This window comes from Capra hircus, chromosome 7 (genome assembly GCF_001704415.2).
Source record: "Capra hircus breed San Clemente chromosome 7, ASM170441v1, whole genome shotgun sequence".
Lineage (NCBI taxonomy): Eukaryota > Metazoa > Chordata > Mammalia > Artiodactyla > Bovidae > Capra > Capra hircus.
In genome coordinates this window covers 64,222,365-64,247,974 of record NC_030814.1, presented here as the reverse complement: position 1 = coordinate 64,247,974, position 25,610 = coordinate 64,222,365, and the positions used below count along the sequence as shown (strand labels likewise).

Sequence of the window (25,610 nt, the reverse complement as noted above, 5' to 3'; positions counted from 1 at the left end):
TCCTGAACTGGGGATGGAAGCCAGATCTCTTGGGTCTCCTGCATGGGCAGATGGATTCTTTCCCACTGAGCCATCTTGGAAGCCCCGTAATATAAATATACCGCTTTATTTATCCATTCTGCTGAGCTGGATGTTTGAGTTGTGTTACCTCTGAGGCTGTTATGACCATCTTTGTATATATATATCCTAGTATCCATGGGTATGGGCTTCCGTGGCGGCTCAGACAGTGAATAATCCACCTGCATTGCAGGAGACCCGAGTTCTGGAGTTGGACACGACTGAGCGATTAGGCATAGTAGCATATACACATGTATGCGTTTCCCTTAGGTGTATAGCTAGGAATGAAGTTACATTGTCATAGAATAAACATAGCTTCACTTTAACTAAGTAATCCCAAATGCTTTCCAAGGAGTATATACTAATTACACTTCCAGCAGGATATGAGAATTGTGTCCCTTCATTCCCAGTATTAGGTATTGTCATTCCTTTAAATTTTTATTTGATAGACATGTAATAAAAATATTATTATGGTATTAATTTGCATTTCTTTGATTACTGGTGAAGTTGAACACCTTTCCGTATGTTTTTTGGTCATTCAGATTTCTTCTTCTAAAGTACATGTTTAAAAAAATACATGTTTAAATCTTTTTCTCATTTTCCTATTGGTTTTTCTTTTTAAAAAAGTGATTTATAGAAGTTTTTGTTTTTAAATGTTCCATATAATTGTCATTTGTTATATGAGTGGCAGATATTTTACTCTGATTTATCTCTTTCTCCGTAATGATACTTTTGAGGAACAAAGACTTGGAAGGAAGAAACATTCATAAAATGAAGGCAGTTAATAAAAGGATGAGGAAAACCTGACAAGGGCAGTGTGAAAATTATAGGCTGTACTCAGTCTGAGCATAAAAGATTAGCATGCTGCTTTACCAGTACATCAAAAAGATAAGACAGATCATAAACTAGTTGGGTTTATACCAGGAATGGAAAGTTGATTTAACATTAGAAACTCTTTATCAGTGTGATCCAAGATTCAAGGAGAAAAGCCATGGTTACTTAAGTAGATTTAGGAAAAGCATCTTATTAACTTCAACACACATTAATGTTTAAGAGTGCTTGGCAAACATGAATAGAAAAGTATTTAACAAACTGGTTATAAAATTAGGAAGCACTTTCAAAGAACAAGATATAAGGACTTTCACTACCAGCTATCAAGGCTTGTCTATAAAGTAGAAGTCAAGAGTGTGGCTTTATTGTAGGGGTAAACAAATATATTACTGAAACCTTATAAAGAACCTAGAATCAAATCTACACATATACGATCATTTAATAAATGACTATGGTGGCATCATAAATAGTGGGGAAAAGTGTTTCCAGTAAATGGTGTCAGGGACACTTGCTATCCTCTGATAAAATAGGACGGGCTACCTCATTCTGTGCGCAAAAAACATTTCCAAACAGATTAAAAACCAAGTAAGATGGCAAAGCTATAAACTTCTTAGAAGTTCATGCTAGAGAATATCTTCTTTACCTCTGAGTATCTTCATCAAAATTGGAACAATTTCTGGATGCCTTATCTTTTAAGATTGATTGATTTATTATTAATGGCTATGCTGAGTCTTGGCTGCATGTGGGCTTTCTCTAATTGCAGTGAGCGGAGGCTACTGTTTGTTGTGGCGTGCAGGCTTCTCATTGCAGTGGTTTCTCTTGTTGTGGAGCACAGGCTCTAGATGCTGTGGCTTCAGTAGTTAGAGCTCACAGGTGTAGTTGTCCTGTGGCATGTGAAATCTTCCCCAAACCCATGTCCTCTTCATTCGCAGATGGATTCTTTACCACTGAGCCACCAGGGAAGTCCTCTTAAAAGCACCAATCAAAAAAAAGGAGGGGGAAGGTCAATTAATTTGATTATAGTACAATTAAGGAATTTAACTCATTTTTAGATGCCATAAGGTCAAAATGCAAGCTTGTTGGGATTTGAAATATTATTACATATATCAATTATCTTATAGACTTAATGTTTTGGTATAATTCTCCATTTGTTAAGTTTTAAATTTCTTGTTTAAATTTTTGTAATTATTTTTACATGCTGTGTCCAATTTAGCTTTGGTCAGTTTTCAGATATGGAGTAATATTTGCAGTTAGTATTCTGGGATTAATTCTTCATTGTATTTCCAAGTTGCTTATTAACGGTATATAAAAATTCAGCTGAGCCTGGAAATTTATTTTTTATTTAAAAAGTAAAACACAAGTCTAAGTGTTTTAAAATGAATGTTTCCAAAAACAGATAGATGATGTCCCCCTGTCTCTCTTTTTTTTGGCAGGTCTAGATCCAAAGAGAAAACAGATAGTGGGGAAAGTTCTAAAGAGAAGAAAAAAGACAAAGATGACAAAGAGGATGAAAAAGAAAAGGATGCTGGTGTATGTTTACTAACATAAATAATAGTATAGTATTGAGTTTGTTTCTGTAGTGACTAGTTTTTGGTTTTACTGCTATATGTTTTATTTTTAAGTAAATGATAGCAAATTTGTAAAATAAATATAAAATGATAGTTTTCCCCATGAGAACATTTTTCTGAAAGTTACATATCTATACACATTATCTACTTTTATATATAAAATGTGATCATACTATATGCCCTATTCTGTGCCTTGCTTTTTTGTTGCTTTAAAATTATGAATTACTTTATCAATATATATCAGTATATAAGGTCTTAATAATAAATTGCAGTATACAAAGATTCTAACTTAAGTAGAATACCTTTTTTTTTTCCTCTTGTTAAATTTTGGATATCTTTATGTACCTGTTTACATAGGTAGTGCTTGTTGTTTTTAATGCCTGCATAGTGTTTTGTTGAAGAAAAGGTAAATGGGTATTTAGGCTGTCTGTAGTCCACAATTATAAATAATGGTAGATTAATCCTAGTACACATGTGTTCTGTGAATATAGTATAGGGTAAATTAATACCAGTAAAATACATTACTTTGTCAGTGGGTATACAGCTTTCCCTCAGTATCAGAGGGGGATTGGTTACAGGACCCCTTTGGATGGCAAAACCTTCAGATGTTCAATTCCTTTATATAAAATGACTTAGTGTAACCATGGGTATCCTCCCTGCATAGGTTGTCATCTCTAGATCACTTATGATACCTAATATGATGTAGATGCTGTGTGAATCGTTGTAAATACAATGTAAATCCTGTGTGAGCGGTTGCCAGCCTAGGGCAAATTCAAGTTTTGATTTTGAGAACTTTCTGGAATTTTCTTTTCCTGCGTATTTTTGATCCAGTTAGTTGAATTTGGAGGATGAGGACTCAGATCCAGAGGGCTGGCTCTAAAGATTTAACATTTTGATCGATAGTATCAAATTGCCCTCCACAAATATTGTAAAAATTAAGATTTTAGACGTGAAAATGTCTGTTTCCTCACATTCCTGCCAATGTGGGTATTTTGAAATTTAATTTTTGCAGATGTTGTAGGAGGTAATTGATTTCTTGTTATTTTGAGTTGTATGTCTTTAAACATGAGTAAATATTTTTAAGTGCTATGAACATAATGTAAATCAATAATTAAATAAGGCATTTTAAGTTTATCTACTATCTGCAGTTTTCTTTGAATTGCCTATTCATATCTTGCCCATTTTACAATATATTATAGCTTCATTTCCTTTTTTTTGAGATCTAATTTTTGTTTTTAGTGGTTGTTTTTTTAAGGGAACTGTTTGCTGAGCAGGTTATCTAAGAAATTAACACAAGAAGTCTGGAGGTCTGGTTTCTGATTTAGTTTCTACTGTGGAATGACTGGGTGACCTTGAGAAAAAAACATAAGCTTTCTGGGGCTCATCTTCAGAGAGTATGGAATTATGAAGGATGTAAATTCAGGGACACAGGTTTTGTTTGTTTAAGAAATAAATTTATCTTTAAAATATAAATATAACCATATTATAAAATACTTGGAAAGTCAGAAATAATTCTCTGGAATTCTAGATACCCAAATGCCATCAATATTGTAGTTTATTAGTATTTTCTTTGACTGTTTTTTTACATGTGTGTTTCTATACCTATTTATATAATTGTAGCATGGATGGAGGAGCCTGGTAGGCTGCAGTCCATGGGGTTGCTAGGAGTCGGACACGACTGAGCGACTTCACTTTCACTTTTCACTTTCATGCATTGGAGAAGGAAATGGCAACCCACTCCAGTGTTCTTGCCTGGAAAATCCCAGGGATGGGGGAGCCTGGTGGGCTGCCGTCTATGGGGTCACAGAGAGTTGGACACGACTGAAGCGACTTAGCAGCAGCAGCAGCATGTATAAAATTTTGATATTTATGATGCTTAATCTTTAAGTCCTTGATTATGACTGTGAAAATGATTTGTCTTTCCTTTGAAGAGTGTAGTTGATAATCATGATACAAGCTTTAGAATGGCTGTTCCTAGAAAACTTAGACCTAAAGGCTAAAAGATCAGAACTTCTTAAAGATTTTGATAAATAACTTTCATTTACTCACTCGTTTGAAATAGAAAATTGTGATAAAAAATCCTTCTCATGGAGGCAGTCTTGGAGAAGTTTAAAGGATTTACAGTTGAGAGTAATAATTAGGGAACTTTGCTTGCCAGTTCTTTTAGTTTCCACTTTGAGGGAGAAGTTGAGTTCATGTGTGCATATTGGTAGTAACTAAAAGGAGAATAAGTTATAGTATTTGAAGTTTGTGTTTGGCTTCCCTGGTGGCTGGGTGGTAAAGCGTTTGCCTACAATGCGGGAGACCTGGGTTTGATCCCTGGGTTGGGATGATCACCTGGAGGAGGAAATGGCAACCCCCTCTAGTATTCTTGCCTGGAAAATCCCGTGGATGGGGGAGCCTGGTAGGCTACAGTCCATGGGGTCGCAAAGAGTCGGACACGACTGAGCGACTTCACTTTTCTGGTTTATTAGTTGAAGATACTTTTGATTGTGATTTCATTTTGTTAGTTTATTCCTTAGTATATTAAAAAGATGTGTAATCTAAATCTGGTCAGAATTTAGGAGTTTTGTATAGACACCTGTTTTTCCTTTTCTTTTTTTATACTTTGAAAAAGTTATTTGGAGTGTCAGTAGGAGTAAAACTGTTGATCCTTATTTTCTTCTATTTTTTATTTTCACCCCAAGAACTTTGACCAGAATAAGCTAGAAGAAGAAATGAGAAAGCGAAAAGAAAGAGTAGAAAAATGGCGAGAAGAGCAACGTAAAAAGGCCATGGAAAACATAGGGGAACTGAAAAAGGAAATCGAAGAGATGAAACAAGGGAAAAAGTGGAGTTTAGAAGATGATGATGGTATATTCATTTGTTTGCTAATAGCCTAAATAACAATTCATGTAGAATATTCTAGGATTATAAGAGATAGACTATTTTTTATTGTGAAAAAATACACATAATATTTACTATTACTATTTTAACCATTTTTAAGTGTACAGTTCAGTGATACTAAGCAAATTCACAGTGTTGTGCAGCTATCACAACTGCCCATTTCCAGAACTTTCCAAACAAAATTCCAAACAAAACTGCCTTATTCAACAGTATTCATCATTCCAAACAAAACCTCTGCCTTATTCAACAGTAATTCTCTATCCTGCCTCCCCCTACCTCTTCATTTCTAATAACATCTAATCTACTTTCTGATTCTGTGAATTTGCTTATTCTAGGTACCTTAATAAATGGAATCATGTAATATTTGTCTTGTGACTAGGTTTATTTTATTTAGCAAAGTGTTTTCAAGGTTCATCCATGTTGTAGACTGTATCATAATTTCCTTCCCTTTTAAGTCTGATAGTATTATGTTGTATGTATATACCACATTTTGTTTACCTATTCACCTGTTGTTGCATATATAAGTTGTTTCCATCTTTTGACTATTGCGAATAATGCTTCTGTGAGTGTTGGTTTGTGCATATCTGATTGAATCCCAACTTTCAGTTCTTTTGGGTTTATACCTAGAAATGGAGTCACTAGATTTATTTTGAGGTTTTTCAATGCCCCTTTTCATATCTAAAGTTTTAATTGTAGAGTAGCGTGCAGTAAGGATCACTGATTTTACTTTAGAGTGTAGAGTTGGATGCTTATGGGCAGTCAGTAAATAGCTCTTTAATTTTTTTACTTCAGATGTTAGTAGTGAGGGTAAGTTAAGGGCATGTTTCCAAGTCCCTCTGATTTTTTTCCTAAGTTAGAAGAGCAACATTTCCCCTGTACATCTTGATTATTTTTTTCTTTTTTAAATTATGAAACTATGATAGTACGTTTACAGGAGACTTGGAAAATACAGAAAAAAGTTACATATATATCCACTATATATTACAATTATTTTCTAAGTAGATAAATTAAGGTTTTTAGTTGGAGTTTCAGTATCAAACTCTCAAAAGTTAATGGAATGAATAGACAGAAAAGTAGAAGGATATAGTAGACTTCAAAAGCACTATGAACCAATTAAACATAATTAAGATTTATACAGTTTTCACACCAAAGCAGGATACAAATTCTATTCAAGTTTCCATAGACTGTGAACCAGGGGACACTGGAACATATCCAGGGACATAAAGCAAAGTGCAAAAATTTCATAGTCTACAGGTATTAAAAGCATACAGTCTGTTCTCTTATCATGGTGAAATTATATTAGAAATCAATATTAAAAGATATTTGAAAATAACACACATATTTCAAGTGCAGCATGACATTTACCAAGAGAGAATTTTGACATAATCATTGAAAGTCTCAGTAAAGTTAAGAGACTGAAAAAACAGAGAGTGATTGCAACGAAGAAAGCAAGTAAATGAGAAATTAGTATCAAAATGAGAAATTAATATCAAGGATACTTTAAAAACTCCATGTGTTTGGATAGAAAATGTCCACTTTTAAATGATGGTTTTATCTAAGAAATCATAATAAGGAAAATTAGAAAATATTTGTAGCAGAATAAAAATGAAAGAGAATTTATCAGAATTTGTTGAATGCAGCTGAAGCTGCTCAGTGCAGCTAAATGCAACTTCACAACTGATTTTGATGCGTAAGATGTTAGTTAAGTGGAATAATGAGATTTTATAGGAAAAGGGAATTTTGCTCCATTTTTTTTTTTGTGAAAATCCCTGTGAATTTTTCATTTTCTGTGAAAGTTCAACAGGGTGTTTTGTTCTAAATAGATTAATGGATTATGTCTTTAAATGGTGGTGATGTTGTTGTTCAGTCACTAAGTTGTGTCTGACTCTCTGAGCCCATGGACTGCAACACACCAGGCTTCCCTGATGATAGTTATGTAAAAAACATGAGATTGTCTTTCGGAGAAGGCAATGGCAACCCACTCCAGCACTCTTGCCTGGAAAATCCCGTGGATGGAGGAGCCTGGTGGGCTGCAATATGCTATTAATTTTTTCTTCCTGTGATTAAAGAAAAGTGATTGAAAGAAGCGAAATAAGCATATCCTTTTAGCAAAGTTTTTCGTTTTGCTTCTGTTAGTGTGGTTGTAAAATAATACCAGAGATCCATTTTTCAGACGTATTGGTGTTTCTTCCTCTTTTCAGTTTAATAGTTTATCATTTATTTCTTTTATTATTAGTATTATTCAAAACTAATGCTTGTTTGATTTAAAACCTTGCCAGTATGAGTATTTGAACTGTATTGTGCCTGGGTTAATTGATAAGGAAGGTATTTGGGTAGTTAAGAGAAAAGGCTTCTTAATAGGGGCGTGGTCTGATTGTGAAATAATCCCTTTTGAAACACATATTCAAAGTATGTTCTGATATTTTAGATGATGAAGATGATCCTGCAGAGGCTGAAAAGGAAGGAAATGAAATGGAGGGTGAGGAGTTAGATCCATTAGATGCTTACATGGAAGAAGTGAAAGAGGAAGTAAAAAAGTTTAATATGAGAAGTGTGAAAGGTGGTGGGGGAAATGAAAAGGTATGGGATTTTTTTCCTATTTTATTTTTAAAGATTTATATTCCTAGTTGAATAACTTGAATTCATTGTTGCATTGACCTACTATTGGCTTGCATGGCTTTATAAAGTTAATGATTTTGTTCCCTTCTGCATCTCAGAAGTGTCTGCTTTTTCTAAAGAGCAGAGATACTAGCAAATTTTAACTGCAAATGTCCTTTTAGAGTCATCATTACTATTATCATCTTTGTTTAGTATTTTTGCTTGCTTGTTACTTTCTCAGTAGGTCCTTTTCCAACACTCCCATATTTTATACTTCTGATTCTCTTTAGTCTAGGTTTTCTTTTTCTTAATAGAATTTATTGACAAATGGTGTAATTCAATGTTGTGTTTGCTTGTTCCTTCTTTCTTCTAAAATCTTCCCAAGAGCAGTGATCTTTACCTGTTTTGTTTATTGATTCATCTTCAGATCCTGGGATAGTATTTGGTTTGTGGAATGAGTGAAAAGTACTATTTAATAGTATTTTTAAAATATATTATATTACATAATATTATATAAAATTACATACTACATACCTAATTACCTGTGTGTTAATGTGTTAGGAAATATAATGCTGTTGTATTACATTTTTAAATTTAAGTAAGGAGAAAGTGGGCTACTGTTTGTTTTTGCATTAGTAGTCACTGACTACTAAGTTAATTCAGATTATAAATTGTTACAGTTATCATTGTTTCATTTGGTTTATACTTTGTGTTTCAAATTTAGCAAAATATTTCACATTCTTTTTTTAGAAGTCTGGGCCAACGGTCACAAAAGTTGTCACAGTTGTCACAACCAAAAAAGCAGTCGTAGATTCTGATAAGAAGAAAGGTGAGCTAATGGAGAATGACCAGGATGCCATGGAGGTAACTTTAATTTTAACTTTGTTCACGATACCATAGAATGAAACAGGAGCCCACTCCAGTATTCTTGCCTGGAGGATTCCATGAACAAGGGAGCCTAGTGGGCCATGGTCTGTGGGATCACAGAGAGTCGGACACGACTGAGCACATAGCACTTGGTACCACCCTATGAGTATTTATAAGGAAGCATTGATGGAGGTGTGCTTTTCAGTTACGCAGTGTACTCTTGGGAGAAATTCTCGCTTTTCTCAACAGTATTGTAGCCAGATATCCAAACTGGTAGAACATTTTAACCTCTTAGACTTCTTGTATACCTACTTTTCTTTAAATTGAAGTATAGTTGATTTGCAATATAGTGTTAGTTTCAAGTGTACAGCAATGTGATTCAGTTATACACACACATACATATTTTTAGATTCTTTTTCATTATAAGTTATTACAAGATATTACATGTAATTCCCTTTGAAAGTGTGAAAAGTGAAAATATTAGTCATTCAGTATGTCCGACTCTTTGCTATCCCATGGACTGTAGCCCACCAGGCTCCTCTGTCCATGGATTTCTCCAGGCAAGAATACTAGAGTGGATAGCCATTCCCTTCTCCACGGGATCTTTCTGACCCAGGGATTGAACCCAGGTCTCCAGCATTATACAGTAAATCCTTGTTGCTTATTTTATGTATAGTAGTTTGTATCTATTAATCCCACATTCCTAATTTATCCCTCCTTCCTATTCCTCTTTGGTGGCCAGAAGTTTGTTTTCTATGTCTGTGAGTCTGTTTCTGTTTTGAAAATAAATTCATTTGTAGTATTTTTTTGATTGCACATTCAAGTGATATCATATAGTATTTGTCTTTCTCTGACTGACTCCACATGGTATGATGTTGTCTGAGTTCATCTGTATTGCTGCACATGTGTAGGCCAAATTTTGATTCATCCCTGTCCCTCATCAGTACATCCCAGATGTAGAATAGGGAGAGAAGAAATGAAGTGACAGAATGAAATTTTTTACTATTAACATTCATTGTAATGATTTATATAGAGAAAACTTCATTGTAATGATTTATATAGAGAAAACTATAGCAGAACTTCATTAAAGCTATGTTAGAATTAGTTTTTTGTTTTAGCTTTATATTGTTACTAAAGCTTTCTATGATGGCAAAGAAAAAACAAGCTAAGTTGGAAAGTTCAGAAAATAAAAGAAGAGGAAAAGAATATTTTCTAGGAGTGGAACATTTTTAAAGTTAGGAATATTTCTTCCCATAGGAAGATAGTAATAGACTTAGCTCTTAATTTTTTTCTTTTTGTTACAGTATTCTTCAGAGGAGGAAGAAGTTGATCTTCAGACAGCTCTTACAGGTTACCAGACAAAGCAGAGAAAGCTTCTAGAACCAGTGGATCATGGAAAAATTGAATATGAACCATTCAGGAAAAACTTCTATGTTGAAGTTCCAGAATTGGCAAAAATGTCTCAAGAGGGTAAAATTTGTTTATTCATTTATCGGTTATTTTGGGGATGGGGGAAATACACTTCACCTTGCCTGGGAGGCATGTTGATAGGCCTGTAAGTTGATGGGTGAGTAGGAGAAATGTGCCTGACTTACTTGGAGAAATGAGAGGGAACTAGAACATGAGAAATCATTCTAGAGAGTGAGACTACTACATCCACAAAGATTAGGAATAGTTAGAAATTAGTGTGTTTTGGGAAACATTTTTTAAAAATGAGCAAAAATTAGTTTGGCTTACATAGTTGAGCTATTTAGGGTTGAAAATACTCTTCATGTGAAGTTAGCAAGTAGAGTATTGTTATGTTTTTCTCTTATTTGAGAATTAGAAACCAATATGAATCTGTATGATATTGACAGAAAAAGCATGATCTGGGCAACCCTTGCTTAAAGAACAAGAGGTTGTATTACTTGTGAATCACTGTTCTTTTATTGCTGTTAGAATTTAAGTCAAAATAAAAGCCAAGTTGTAGAAATTGGGGTGTTTCTTTTGTTCCTAGTTGGTTGCAACAGTAATCACTTTGTCAGAGCTGTTCAGTGCATTGTCATGGAGCTTCTATATGGAATTATCTTTGGGAACACTAAAAAAGAATCGATTCTTAATCCAACCATGCCTCATTGAAAAGTAGAGGGCACTAACAGAACAATATTTAAGAGTTTTTAATCTGGATTTTGTTTTGTAGAGGTGAATGTATTTCGGTTGGAAATGGAGGGCATTACTGTCAAGGGTAAAGGTTGCCCCAAACCAATTAAATCTTGGGTTCAGTGTGGAATTTCTATGAAGATCTTAAATTCTCTAAAAAAGTAAGTGTTGAGCGGTTGTCCACATTTTTCAATATCTTGCTACTGAAAATAACCTGTTACACAAATAATTCCTTAGCTTACATTTTTATTCTAATGGAAAATACTGATTTTTTGTTAAACAGCTTTCTCTAGATATGATCTACATTCCATAAAGTTTACCCTTTAGTTTATGATTTTCAGTATATTTATGAAGTTGTATAGTCATTAGCATAATCTAATTTTAGAACATTTTCATCAAACCCAAAAGAGGCCTGGATCTATTAGTATTCATTTTTCTCTCTTCTCCGCACAAGGCAGTCTCTTACCTACTACTTTTTATAGATTTGTGTATTCTGGACAATTCATATAAATTAGATCATACTTATATCTAGTCCTTTGTGACTGGCTTCTTCCAATTAACATAGTATTTTCAAATATTTCTACATCATCCATGATGTAGAATGTCTGAGGACGTCATTCCTTTTTGCCAAATAAAAATTTCGTTATATGGATATACATTTTGGAAAACTTAACAGTTTGAGAGCCCAAAGATCACCACAGTCCTTATTGTTGTCTTCCTATGGTTTGCTTTTTAAGGCATGGTTATGAAAAGCCCACGCCAATCCAAACCCAGGCGATTCCTGCGATAATGTCTGGACGAGATTTGATTGGTATTGCCAAGACAGGAAGTGGAAAGACCATTGCCTTTCTGTTGCCCATGTTTAGGCACATCATGGATCAGAGGTCTTTAGAAGAAGGAGAGGGGCCAATAGGTACAGTTCCTTTCATTAAACTATGTTTTCAGATAACAACTTTTGTCAGTTAATCAGAAAGACCTGATGCTTTGTAATAAGTGTAACAATAAAGATGTCTTTATGTACAGTTCCTCTATAAATTTGGCACTTTGGGGCTGATTTCCCCTTACCAGCAGGTGGAGTGAGACTCTTCAGAGCTCTGGAGTGACATCTCAGAAGTACAAAAACAGCCTCTCCTGGCACAGCTCAATTTTTAAACTCTGACTCGGCAGGTAGAATCCTCGTGCATCTATCTGTTTATTTATGTTGAGGTTTGTTCTTAGCCCATATTTGTGGATCTATAAACTCAACATAGAAGATTGTAGGGAAGTGTATTTTTGTTTTTGTTTTTTTTTTTTGGCCTTAAAAGGCTAGTGCCAGCGTTTCATTCAGGATTAGGTCTTCAGATTCAGTTTTCTTGATTCATTTGGCAGAGATCTCTTCTCCAAATTTGAATAGGGTTTTGGAAAGTTGTTCAGCTCCTCTCTTGGCAACAGAGGGCACAGTATGTTTCTCCTCTGTCTGTGCCCCTCAGACCCAGGTTGTTTCCGGAAGCCACGTCATGGCTCTGCAGCACAGTGAGTCACTTGATTATCTTTGCTCTGTGATTTGCAGTTGAGACTGATTTGTGTTCTTTTCGACCAAGTATTTTCCTGATGGTTGAGTAAGACATTTAACTCTCATTTATCTTCCTATAGCATGTTCTTAAAATCTACTTAAAATTATCCTTCACCACAGTCTCTGCTATTATAAGACTTTTGAAATAGGATTTTCAGAGGTACATAAAACAAATTAAAACAAAAATTAGACTAAGCTCTGAACTTGATTGCAGAGGTTAAATTTAACACTTTAAAGATTAGCCTCAAGAATTTTGGTGGTTAGGCTTTTGACATATTTATCTTTTCAGCTGTCATCATGACTCCAACTCGAGAACTGGCTTTACAAATTACTAAAGAATGTAAGAAGTTTTCGAAGACCTTGGGCCTTAGAGTGGTCTGTGTTTATGGAGGAACAGGAATCAGTGAGCAGGTAGGTATAAAAGAAACGTTCAGTTTTTTCGGTTTTTTGGAATTGAATGATTTAATAATGTAGAAGTGATTATTTGTTTTAGTGTTTTCTATAATGATTGCTTCTAAAATCTTAAAAAGAAGTGTGATAATAAGAATGAATTATGTTAAAGTTATATTTTAGAATTTTTGAGTCATTTTCATATCTTAGCTTTACCATGCTTCTTCGCCTTTCCCTCCTCAAGGAAGCAGATAGTTTTTTCATTTTACAGATGTTCAGAAAGGTTAAGTTGACTGAAGTCTTTAACTTAAAAAGACTTTGTCCTAGAACCGGGGTGTTATGATTCCTGGACCAGCATTTATTCTTTAATCTAAGTGACATCTTTAAAAGGTGGTGTTGAGTGTGATATACTAATATCAGAGTTTCATTTGCATTCCTAAATGATTTTAGGGAGAATTATTTAAACATACCTTCATTCACTCCAGTCTTTAGTTTGGCGTTTTTCTGTGTGTCTTCTAAAGAATGATAGCCATCAGATATTTTGCTTTAACTAGAAGAAGGAAAAAAAGCTGGTCAGATTAAGTTTTGGAAATGTTAAACTGCAAAATTAAATCTTTCCTGCAAGACTACATAGTTGTTAAAAAGCTAGTGCATATTGTGATGCTGGCAAGAGGGATAAATGACATTTTCTGAGCATATTTAACCCGAAATCCCTTCTTAAGGACTTAATTTTCTCAGATTTTTAGATACATTTTGGGAATATTTGCTTTTGTTATCCCAGTGCTATTTTTAAACGTTGCACTTAGTTTTCTGAGTTTATCTTTGTCAATTTTTTTTTGCCATAAACTATAGTTAAGAAATACGATTACTAAGTAAGCTGGTACATGCCTGCATATTTATATAGAAGTTAAAGTTTTATGATATCTTACATAGTTTGGTGTTTTCCATTTTACTTTGTTTCAAAAACAGTTTGTGACTTAAACTGATTTCGTAATTCATTAATGGAAACACCTCTGAATTTGAAAACCATTGACCTATTACGTTTCTTTACTTATTGCCCTCATGTTCCTTTCTTGGTTTTGAGGAATCGTGTCAAATTAAAATTGGTAAAATTCTCTGATTTTCATTGATTTCAGAGTTGTAGCACTGTGTGGTCTCGTTGCTGCTACCTATTCCTCTAGTAGTTCTCCCACATTCCAAAGAATTAAGAAAGAGGCTTTGAGATCTTCTAGTGAGACCTGGCTGTCTTATGGAGCTCTGCAAGGACCTCAGGCAGTATTTTCAAGTCTGTGAAGAGGCATTAGTGATAAATAGAGTATAAAATTTCATCTTTTTTTATTAGATTGCTGAGCTGAAAAGAGGTGCTGAAATTATTGTTTGTACACCTGGTCGAATGATTGACATGTTAGCAGCTAATAGTGGTAAGTTGGGGATAGGTTTTTGTTTTGTTTTTATTTGTTTATTTATTTTTTGGTTGTCTTTTCTCCTTTTTTAATTATGTACATTTCTGTTAAAGCAGATACAAGAAACCACCAAAGGGTTTCTTTCTACATTTCTTCTTAAAGCTGTAATATCTTAAAATTTATATTGTAACAAGCTTATTGTTGCAAGTGTTCATAATAATATTTTCACAGTGTAATTAAAAATTTTTTTGACAACCACTCCATCTGATGTATTGTTTTTTTTAAAGCGCTTAACATGGATTCTTAATCTGATTTTGGCCTACCTTTGCTTTTGAAAGGGTAGGGGACTATGTATTTTTAATTGTACAATTTAAATTTTTTCTCCTTAGGAGCTAGTATTTTCTTACAATACTAGTTAAATTAAGATATTGCAGCTTCAAGGACATTTATCTTTTGTAAATATTGCATGTTTTTAGCTCAAATATTGTGCTTTGTTAAATTATTCCCTATCAAAACTGTTACTAAACTGTTGACATTATTTAACTTCTGTGGAGAAAGGCCCTTCAAGATTTATAGAACTGGGCTTCCGAGACTTAAACCATCAAAGGTAGGTAATTTAAAGCTGTTCCCAATCGTGCGAAACTAATTGGGGCTGCACATGTTAGTATGGAGTACTTAAATATTAGAAAGCATTTATTTTGGCACATTTCTGTGTTTTTGAAGAAAATGCTTTCAAAGGTTTCCATTGTATATTCAGTATATATATATATATATAGTAGAGTATTTAAAACTTTGAGTAGTGCATGTTTCTAATAGCATTTTGCTTGGATTTCTGTGTTCATTTAATTCTAATTCTACATAAAGTTGGTAAAGTGATACTGATATTGATAAGTCATTGTGCTTGTACAGCATATGAAATGTTTTGGGCTGAATGCTGATAAAATAATTCCTTGTTTTTTCTCAATGCTGCATTAAGTATCCTGAAATTCATCTTGATTAATTTTACCTTTTCCCTTTATCTGTCCTTTTGGTTTATATTTAATAACTATTTCATACATGTTTTTGCCAGGTGATTGAATCAACAATTGATAGAAATGCTTGTGTTAATCCTTTATAAAGGGTTTCCTGTGTATGTGTTTAGTTTTCTCTGGCTAAGAAGCCAGTTGGATTTATTTAAACCAGTGGGAGCACTTAGTGAAATTGAATTTGTAAAGTGTATCTTTGTAATATAATATATTTGATTTCTTAAATTTTTCTGTAATATGTTAATTACCTAATGGTATTGAATAGCTTCTTACTATGTTTTGACATGCTCATTAGAAGCTCCCAACTACATGTAAGTAGGTTATGTACTACATAAAGTAAAGAGAGATTTTCTGCGTCTGAAGTAGTTAGCACTGGAACTTGCTTTCCACACATACGCTGTAATCTCTAATATGTTTTTTCCTAGGTGATGCTGTCAGATAATGGCTGATGTGGCTCGATGCTCCATCTCAGTCTTAGTTTTATGATGTGTTTTGGAGAGGGCTGTTTTCTGAATTTTACAGGTTCTTCAGGCCCTATGATGGTATGCAAGAGACGAGTTTGACAAAATAAAAGGGCCTCATATACCCATTGTCAGAAAGTATATACCATTAGATTAAGACATTGTAAACAAAAATTTCTTTCCACTGTTTAAAGATACTTAACTTGCCCCTCTGGTTAGGTCAGGCATTTTAGTTCCCTTTACAGTTTTTTAAAGTTTTTGGTAGTCATAAAATGAATTGTGACTGATTTTTAGTTTTCTTTTTGTCTTTATTTTTTTTCCTCATGTTAGGTCGGGTTACAAATCTTCGAAGAGTGACGTATGTTGTTTTAGATGAAGCAGACAGAATGTTTGACATGGGTTTTGAACCACAGGTATTCATTTAATTTTTTTGTGTTTCTGTCTATAAAATAAACCTTGTAATTGCCACGAGCCTGAAATATTTGTATGATTTCTGAAATTCTCACATTTCTTTTGTGTGGTAATACAGGGAATTGAGGATGTGGGGAATTGAAATAAATATTTATGTTTTGGATTCTTAAACTTTTCAGGATGTATTTCTGCAGTCTTTCCTAGGCATCATTGGTAAAATTAGTCATAATAGAAGCTTAAGCTTTCATATATTATGATTTTCACTGTACTTCCAAATGGCTTTAACTTAGGCTTTTCACTACCCATGATCTGGATAGCACAGATTGGTTGTATCCTCCAAATGTAAAAACTGAGGCCCAAAGCATTTGTCTAGCTTAGATTTTATGTTCTTAACACATGCAGTTTCCTTAAATATAAAATTTCAGTGATAAAAACTTAAAACTCATTGTAAAAGGTGGTAGAATTTTTTCTTAAGAAGAGCAGAATGAGTTGTCAGTGTGCTATGGATAACAAAATAATTTTTAAAAAATATTTAAAAATTTTATTTTTGGCTTCTCTAGTTGGGGTGAGTGGAGGCAACTCTAGTTACAGTGTGTAGGCTTCTCTAATAGCTCAGCTGGTAAAGAATCCACCTGCAATGTAGGAGACCTGGGCTTGATCCCTGGGTTGGGAAGATCCCCTGGAGAAGGGAAAGGCTACCCACTTCAGTATTCTGGCCTAGAGAATTCATAGACTGTATAGCCCGTGGGGTTGCAAAGAGTCGGACACAACTGAGTGACTTTCACTTTCCTAGGACTTTAAAAATGTGTTTACAAAGCTTGAAAAAATAAATTTGACATTATAAGACATATCTGAAGAAAACTGTGAAACTTACTGGAAAACATTAAAGATGGATTGACTGTGAAATTTATGTAAAGATCAAATACTAAAGAGTAATCCTCCTGAAAAAGATGAACAGGCTAGGGATAAGAGACGCCGCTTCTTGAAAGTCTGGTTCCTTCCCAGTTTAGGATATAGTTTTCTTGAGTCTACTAAGTCAGGTACCACTTAAATAAAATGTTGTTGCTGTCACATCCTATCTTATTTCTTCTTCTTTTTTCTAAAATATTATTGATTTATTTGGCTTCAGTGGGTCTTAGTTACAGCACATGGAAACTTTTAGTTGTGGCATGTGGGGTCTAGTTCCCTGACCAGGGTTCACACTCAGGCCCTCAGCACTGGGAGCACAGTCTTAGCCACTGGACTACCAGGGAAGTCCCCTGTCTTATTTTCTTTGTTGGTTTGAGCAATTTTTTAAAAACCTTGTTACATTTTAATGGGTTTCTCAAGTGAAGAAAGTAAATGTCTGTGGGCAACCACAGTCTTTAACTGAAAATACTGGCATATGTTTTAAAGCCATAATTTTGGCTGTTGGGTGGAGAATAGACTTCAGATTGGACAGGAGCAAAGGCAGGGAAACCTGTTAGGAGACAATTGGAATAATCCAGATGAGAGTTGAGAGATAATTTGGACCAGGAGCCCAAGATTTCCACATGCCTTGGGTATAGCAGCCCCTTTCATAGATATCACATCATCTATGATTAGAATGAAAATGTGGTCCTGCGTATTCCTGGCAAGACCTTTCAGTTCAGTTCAGTTCAGTTCAGTCGCTCAGTCGTGTCCGACTTTTTGCGACCCCATGAATCGCAGCACGCCAGGCCTCCCTGTCCATCACCAACTCCCAGAGTTCACTCAGACTCACATCCATCGAGTCAGTGATGCCATCCAGCCATCTCATCCTCGGTCGTCCCCTTCTCCTCCTGCCCCCAATCCCTCCCAGCATCAGAGTCTTTTCCAATGAGTCAACTCTTCGCATGAGGTAGCCAAAGTATTGGAGTTTCAGCTTTAGCATCATTCCTTCCAAAGAAATCCCAGGGCTGATCTCCTTCTGAATGGACTGGTTGGATCTCCTTGCAGTCCAAGGGACTCTCAAGAGTCTTCTCCAACACCACAGTTCAAAAGCATCAATTCTTTGGCACTCAGCCTTCTTCACAGTCCAACTCTCACATCCATACATGACCACAGGAAAAACCATAGCCTTGACTAGACGGACCTTAGTCGGCAAAGTAATGTCTCTGCTATTGAATATACTATCTAGGTTGGTCATAACTTTTCTTCCAAGGAGTAAGCGTCTTTTAATTTCATGGCTGCAGTCACCATCTGCAGTGATTTTGAAGCCCAAAAAATAAAGTCTGACACTGTTTCCACTGTTTGCCATCTATTTCCCATGAAGTGATGGGACTGGATGCCATGATCTTCATTTTCTGAATGTTGAGCTTTAAGCCAACTTTTTCACTCTCCACTTTCACTTTCATCAAGAGGCTTTTTAGTTCCTCTTCACATTCTGCCATAAGGGTGGTGTCATCTGCATATCTGAGGTGATTGATATTTCTCCCGGCAATCTTGATTCCAGCTTGTGCTTCTTCCAGCCCAGCGTTTCTCATGATGTACTCTGCATATAAGTTAAATAAGCAGGGTGACAATATACAGCCTTGATGTACTCCTTTTCCTATTTGGAACCAGTGTGTTGTTCCATGTCCAGTTCTAACTGTTGCTTCCTGACCTGCATACAGATTTCTCAAGAGGCAGGTTAGGTGGTCTGGTATCTCTTGAAGAATTTTCCACAGTTTTTTGTGATCCACACAGTCAAAGGCTTTGGCATAGTCAATAAAGCAGAAGTAGATGTTTTTCTGGAACTCTCTTGCTTTTTCCATGATCCAGCGGATGTTGGCAATTTGATCTGGTTCCTCTGCCTTTTCTAAAACCAGCTTGAACATCAGGAAGTTCACGCTTCACATATTGCTGAAGCCTGGCTTGGAGAATTTTGAGCATTACTTTACTAGCATGTGAGATGAGTGCAATTGTGCAGTAGTTTGAGCATTCTTTGGCATTGCCATTCTTTGGGATTGGAATGAAAACTGACCTTTTCCAGTCCTGTGGCCACTGCTGAGTTTTCCAGACTTGCTGGCATATTGAGTGCAGCACTTTCACAGCATCACCTTTCAGAATTTGAAATAGCTCAACTGGAATTCCATCACCTCCACCAGCTTTGTTTGTAGCGATGCTTTCCATGGCCCACTTAACTTCACATTCCAGGATGTCTGGCTCTAGGTTAGTGATCACACCATCATGATTATCTGGGTCGTGAAGATCTTTTTTTTTGGCAAGACCTTTACCCTCCCCAACCACTCACCACTGTCTACCTTGAAACCATCATTAATAATTTTATTCATTCTGTTTTTTTTTTTTTTCTTGTTTAGGCCATAAGAATCCTATAACTCCCTGTTTTCTCTGTGACTCTTACACACTGACATAATTATTTGGACCCCTTAACGATATTTGCACCTTCATTATTCTTGTTTTATCCTGTAGCTCTTATTACCATTTGTTACATAATATTTATCCACCATCATTAGACTGTAAGCTCCATAAAGACAAGTTTTTATTGCTTATTCCAAGCACTTAGAACAATGTCTGGCACATAATGGTTGCTCAGTAAAAATGGGTTGCGTAAAGGAAGGAGAACAGTAAGAGCAGTGAGGAATACTTGCACTGTGTAGTTTGAAGGTCGAGACTACTGAATGTGTTGATGGATTGGGCATGGAATGAGCAAGAGAGAGAGTGGTTACAGATGGCTCCTAGATTCTGGGCAGAAAGCTGTAAGTGACTGGAGTTGCCATTTCTTCAGAAGGGAACACTGAGAGGAGCAAATTTTAAGGTGAAATCAAGGTAATATTCTAAGATAACAAGTTTAAAAGTCACTGAATAGATGTTCTCAAAAGTTCTTGGTACTTGTTTTCACCATCCTGTGAATTTTGAAGACTACTCTCACCATATTTATTTGTAATGTTTTCTCAGGTCATGCGCATAGTGGATAATGTTCGCCCTGACAGGCAGACAGTTATGTTTTCAGCTACTTTCCCCAGAGCTATGGAAGCCTTGGCTCGGAGAATCCTGAGTAAACCCATTGAAGTGCAGGTTGGAGGCAGAAGTGTAGTTTGCTCGGATGTGGAGCAACAAGTGGTGGGTACAATCCTTAGGAAACCCCCAATTCCCTATATGTTTAAGCAGTGTGTCATCCTTTAGGGATGACTGTGATGTAGGCAGATACTTCCTAAAATCAAATAGTATACATCAACTGCAGCTTTTAACATTTTACCAGATATATTTGAATTTTCTATTCCATGGAACTGTTCATAAAGTTTTCCACCAGAAGTTGTGGGCTGGTAGATAAAATGTCACATACCTGTGTAATTTGGTTAATAGGATGTGAAGTTAAGAGTCAGAACAGTTAATCATCTGTCCACATTTGTAAGCCTCTTAGTCTTTGAAAGTTAATTTTTATTTTTTTGGTCTTAGTGATTTACCAATTAAAGTCAACATTTTCCTGCTGTTTCCTAAAGATACAGCAAAATGTCATCTATTTGCCACAAATAAATATTTTTATTCATGAAATGTAGTTGGATTTTCAGTCTGTTGATGTTATACAATGTGTTGTTTTCAGATTGTGATTGAAGAAGAAAAGAAATTCTTGAAGCTGCTTGAACTTCTAGGTCATTATCAAGAATCAGGATCTGTCATTATATTTGTGGATAAGCAGGAACATGCTGATGGTCTTCTGAAAGATTTAATGAGAGCTTCTTACCCTTGCATGTCTCTTCATGGAGGTAACATTTACTGAGATATCTGTAATGGACTTAGGTTGGCCAAGCACTGGACTGTGTATTTCCTTTGTCTCTCACTTAGCACTAATTTTTTTTTTCTTTTTTTAAACTTTTTATTTTGTATTGGAGTATAGCTGATTAACAAACAATGTTGTGATAGTTTCATGTGAACAGTGAAGGGAATCAGCTATACATATACATGTATCTTTTCTCCCCCAAACTCCCCTCCCATCCAGACTGCCACATAACATTGAGCAGAGTTCCATGCCCTTGGGTATAGTTAGGGAGTTTGTGATTGACATATACACAGGGCTGTATTTAACGTGGATAACTGGCTAGCACTAAATTTTATATCAGTGTCAGTTTTCATTTCTGACAGTTCTCTGCGGGTAAGCATTATTATTATTCCATCTCGGTGATGAAGAAACTAAGCCAACAATACATTGGTTTGACCAAATTCCATGACCAGCAATCATCTAAGGATAAATTGAACTTAAAAATTTTGATTCATGTTATATTCTTTCCATTGTACCGTGCTGCCTAGAGGCTTTTATGAGTACCACTGGCGCTTTACTTAATTTCTGTGTAATATCGCCATTGTTATGTATACGTGGGACTTGGAACACTAAACACATGGAGCAGAGACAGTTGAGTTAAGCCCACTTACCAGGTGTTCTGTAGTATGACTTTGTGACACACCATCCCCAAATTGAGTGGCAACAGTCATTTACTTTGCTTGTGAATCTGCAATTTGTGTAGGGCTTAGCATACATATCTAGTCTGTCTTCCATGCTCTGTCTACTGTGATGGCTCAGTTGGGGTTCCATTTCCAATTTGCCGTGTTTAGGCAGCTGAAAGGTTGTACTGTCTTTTGACAGACATCTCACTCCTATTGGCAAGGAGTCCTGACTTCCACTTGTGAGCCTCTGTGTGAGGCTGCTTGGCCAGAGGGCAAGAATCAGAAGCTGCCAAGATAGTTCAGGAGGATACCGGGAAGTGGTAGAACTTTTATTTCTACCATGTTCTATAGGTCAAAATAGTCACTAGACTGGCCCACATTCAAGGAGATGGAGGCATAGACTCCATGTCTTCATGGGAAAACGTCATTCAGTATGCAGAAGAGCATGTGGGATGGGACATGCTTACAGGCTCCCATACTAGGCCTCCTGTGGAATGCAGTTAAAAGGACTGAGGATATGTATTTGGTTAACTTTTAATGTTTGAAAATGACTTATTTTGTTTTCCTTTTCTTTTTAATTGGCTAAATACACATTACATAAAATTTGCCATTTTATCCACTTTCCAGTGTATAATTCATTGGCATTAAGTATATTTACAGTGTGGTGAAACCATTTCCATTTCTATTTCCAGAAATTTTCCATCATTTCAAGCAGACACTCCGTATCTATTAAGCAATACTCAATTCCCCATGCTTCCCACCCTCCCAACTCCTAGTTACCTGTATTCTGCTTTTTATATTTATAAATTTGCTTGTTCTGTGTACTTCACTTAAGTGATATTTATCTTTCTGTGCTTGGTGTATTCACTTAGCATAATATGAGTCTTTAAGATATACCCATGTTATAGCATGGATCAGAATTTTCTTTCTCTTTTAAGGGAAGAAATATAATATTAAATATTCCAGTACATATATATATGATATTTGCTTCATTTATTCATCTACTGATGGACATTTAGGTTGTTTGTACCTTTGGCTTTGTAAATAATGCTACTTTGAACAGTGGTATACAAGTGTCTGCTTGAATTCCTGTTTTCATTTATTTTGGGTGTGTGTCTGGGAGTGAAATGACGGGTCACATAAGTGTATGTTTAACTTTGTGAGGAACCACTAAACTGTGTTTTACAGGAGCTGCACCATTTGCATTCTCATTAACAGTACAGTAGGGACTCAGTTTATCCACTGACTAGCACTTGTTAGTTTCAGTTTTTTTGATAGTAGCTATGCTAGTAGATGTGAACTGGTATGTCATTTGATTTGCATTCGCCTAATGACCAACGAGTTCAAGCATCTTTATCTGCTTCTTCAGTTCAGTCGCTCAGTTGTGTCCGACTCTGCGACTCCATGAATCGCAGCACGCCAGGCCTCCCTGTCCATCACCAATTCCCGGAGTTCACTCAAACTCATGTCCATCGAGTCGGTGATGCCATCCAGCCATCCCATCCTCTGTTGTTCCCTTCTCCTGCCCCCAGTCCCTCCCAGCATCAGGGTCTTTTCCAATGAGTCATCTCTTCGCATGAGGTGGCCAAAGTATTGGAGTTTCAGCTTTAGCATCAGTCCTTCCGAAGAACACCTAGGACTGATCTCCTTTAGGATGGACTGGTTGGATTTCCTTGCAGTCCAAGGGACTCTTAAGAGTCTTCTCCAACACCACAGTTCGAAAGCATCAATTCTTCGGCGCTCAGCTTTCTTCACAGTCCAACTCTCACATCCATACATGACCACAGGAAAAACCATAGCCTTGACTAGACGGACCTTTGTTGGCAAAGTAATGTCTCTGCTTTTGAATATGCTATCTAGGTTGGTCATAACTTTCCTTCCAAGGAGTAAGAGTCTTTTAATTTCATGGCTGCAATCACCATCTGCAGTGATTTTGGAGCCCAAAAAATAAAGTCTACACTGTTTCCAGTGTTTCCCCATCTATTTCCCATGAAGTGATGGGACCAGATGCCATGATCTTTTTTTTTTTGATTTTTGACTAGACCCATACTTAAGGCTTTCTTGGAATGGGTAACCTCTGAAATTGAAAAGAGGTTTCAGCGGTGGTTAACTTCTTTCAGCCAGAGCTGGGCTGGCTGACTTCTGCTTCATGTGTGTGTAGTTTAGGTGTCAGATAGTTGGGCAGTGTTTTTATGCACAGTTGGGTATGCCTGCACTGTTGTTCTTCCTGGGATTTATCCCCTCTTTTGTGGTCCTGAGTTTATCCTAACTTCTTTCTTCTGTTGCTTGTTGTCAGTAAGACCATGACTTCACTACCTGGGCTGCTCAGGGCATGCTCCCAAACAGAAAGTTTAAAATAAGTAAAATCCTATAAACTTTACCAATGCCATTGCATTCTTTCAGATGTAAACTCCCTTCCAGCTTCTGCTTGGCTTTTAGTCATTCTCTGGTCCCTTCAGGTAGTTAGTTCTTTATATTTAGAACTCATAGTTGTTGCTGCAGGATGGTTACTCTAGTAAGATTTCCCCCTATCTTGGTGGAAATGTGTATTTTTTATAGAAGTAAGAAAACTTTTTGCCTATAATCCCCTTCCTGTACTTCTGTCTCTTCGGCCAGAATTACTTCGCTGGCTTATGCCTAATTCATTCATAGGCATGTGAAGAAGTGAAGTGAAGTCAAGTCGCTCATGTCTGACTCTGCTACCCCATGGACTGTAGCTTACCAGCCTCCTCCGTCCATGGGATTTTCCAGGCAAGAATACTGGAGTGGGTTGCCATTTTCTTCCCCAGGAGATTTCCCAGCCCAGGGATTGAAGCTGGGTCTCCTGCATTGCAGGCAAACGTTTTACCATCTGAGCCACCAGGAAAGTCATTCATAGGCATGGGAATGACAAATGGCTCTGAAAATATTGTCCTCCCACCCCTGAGGTCTCTGAGATTTTCAGGGTCTTCATGAGGTCTGCAGTATTTCCATAATAGCCCACCAAGTTACTTGCCTTAAGAGTGCACAGGCAACCCGAGCACAGGAAGTTTGAGAAGGGCTCGTTTACACTGAACATTATTCACTTCCTGAGACTGAATTAGGCTCATCTTTGGTTTGATATTAGCTCAATTGGTCAAGAATCTGCCTGCAATGCAGGAGACCCTGTTTCGATTCCTGGGTTGAGAAGATATACTGGCGAAGGGATAAGTTACCCACTCCAGTATTCTTGGGCTTACCTTGTGGCTCAGCTGGTAAAGAATCCGCCTGCAATGTGGGAGACCTGCATTCAGTCCCTGGGTTGGGAAGATCCCCTGGAGAAGGGAAAGTCTACCCACTCCAGTGTTCTGGCCTGAAGAATTCCGTGAATTGTATAGTCTATGGGGTCGCAAAAAGTTGGACATGACTGAGCGACTTTTCACTTTCACTTTGACATACGTGATTGTTAGTTGGGCGGATAACAAAATTGGGGATATGTTAAAAAGGAAGATGGTTAATGGTTGCTGCCAGTAACTACTAACTCTGTTCCACATAGGAGATACCTTAATCTAAAGGAGAAGTTTTGGTATTTTTAAATTATAAACTTTATGTTATTATTCATTCCATTAATTTTTCTTGTGAGATTTTAGAGGTAGTATTGAGCTGCTAGGTTTTTTGACATAAGATGCAAATACTTTCTATCATTCAGTCTTTGAAGAGTACATTCAAAATTTTAGGTAATATAAATTAATACTGATAATATTTAGATGCTAAATGTTTGGTGTATGTTAAACACAGGTTTTATATGAAATGTTCCATTATTTCTTGTTGCAAAAATGAATTTCAAGTTTTGAGAATTTATTGCATTCCCTTCTCTGATTGCTAGAGATTCCCAGATATCCCATCATAAGGTGTATTCGTGGCCTGGACATTTTATTACAGAACATTTTGATATTTTATGTTCTGCTTTGTCACTCATCCTGAGGCTCTTTGAGTAACATATTTTAAGAGCATTCCAGTCGGGTTCTTTTTAAGCAGTGCACTGTAAATGATAATCACCTAACTATCTGGTTAAGATGCAG

At 36.1% G+C, this 25,610-nt stretch overlaps 1 protein-coding gene across 1 annotated transcript in view; it reads left to right on the top strand.

Moving 5' to 3' along the window:
- Positions 1-25,610, top strand: part of DDX46 (DEAD-box helicase 46) — a 48,651-nt gene that overhangs the window by 5,736 nt on the left and 17,305 nt on the right. The window contains exons 4-15 of the mRNA XM_005682946.3: positions 2,322-2,418; positions 5,144-5,309; positions 7,771-7,922; positions 8,691-8,804; positions 10,112-10,277; positions 10,987-11,107; positions 11,684-11,859; positions 12,788-12,909; positions 14,231-14,309; positions 16,108-16,190; positions 20,086-20,250; positions 20,732-20,894. Of these exons, the coding sequence (XP_005683003.1) occupies positions 2,322-2,418; positions 5,144-5,309; positions 7,771-7,922; positions 8,691-8,804; positions 10,112-10,277; positions 10,987-11,107; positions 11,684-11,859; positions 12,788-12,909; positions 14,231-14,309; positions 16,108-16,190; positions 20,086-20,250; positions 20,732-20,894 (1,604 nt within the window). The remainder of the gene's footprint in view (positions 1-2,321; positions 2,419-5,143; positions 5,310-7,770; positions 7,923-8,690; positions 8,805-10,111; positions 10,278-10,986; positions 11,108-11,683; positions 11,860-12,787; positions 12,910-14,230; positions 14,310-16,107; positions 16,191-20,085; positions 20,251-20,731; positions 20,895-25,610) is intronic.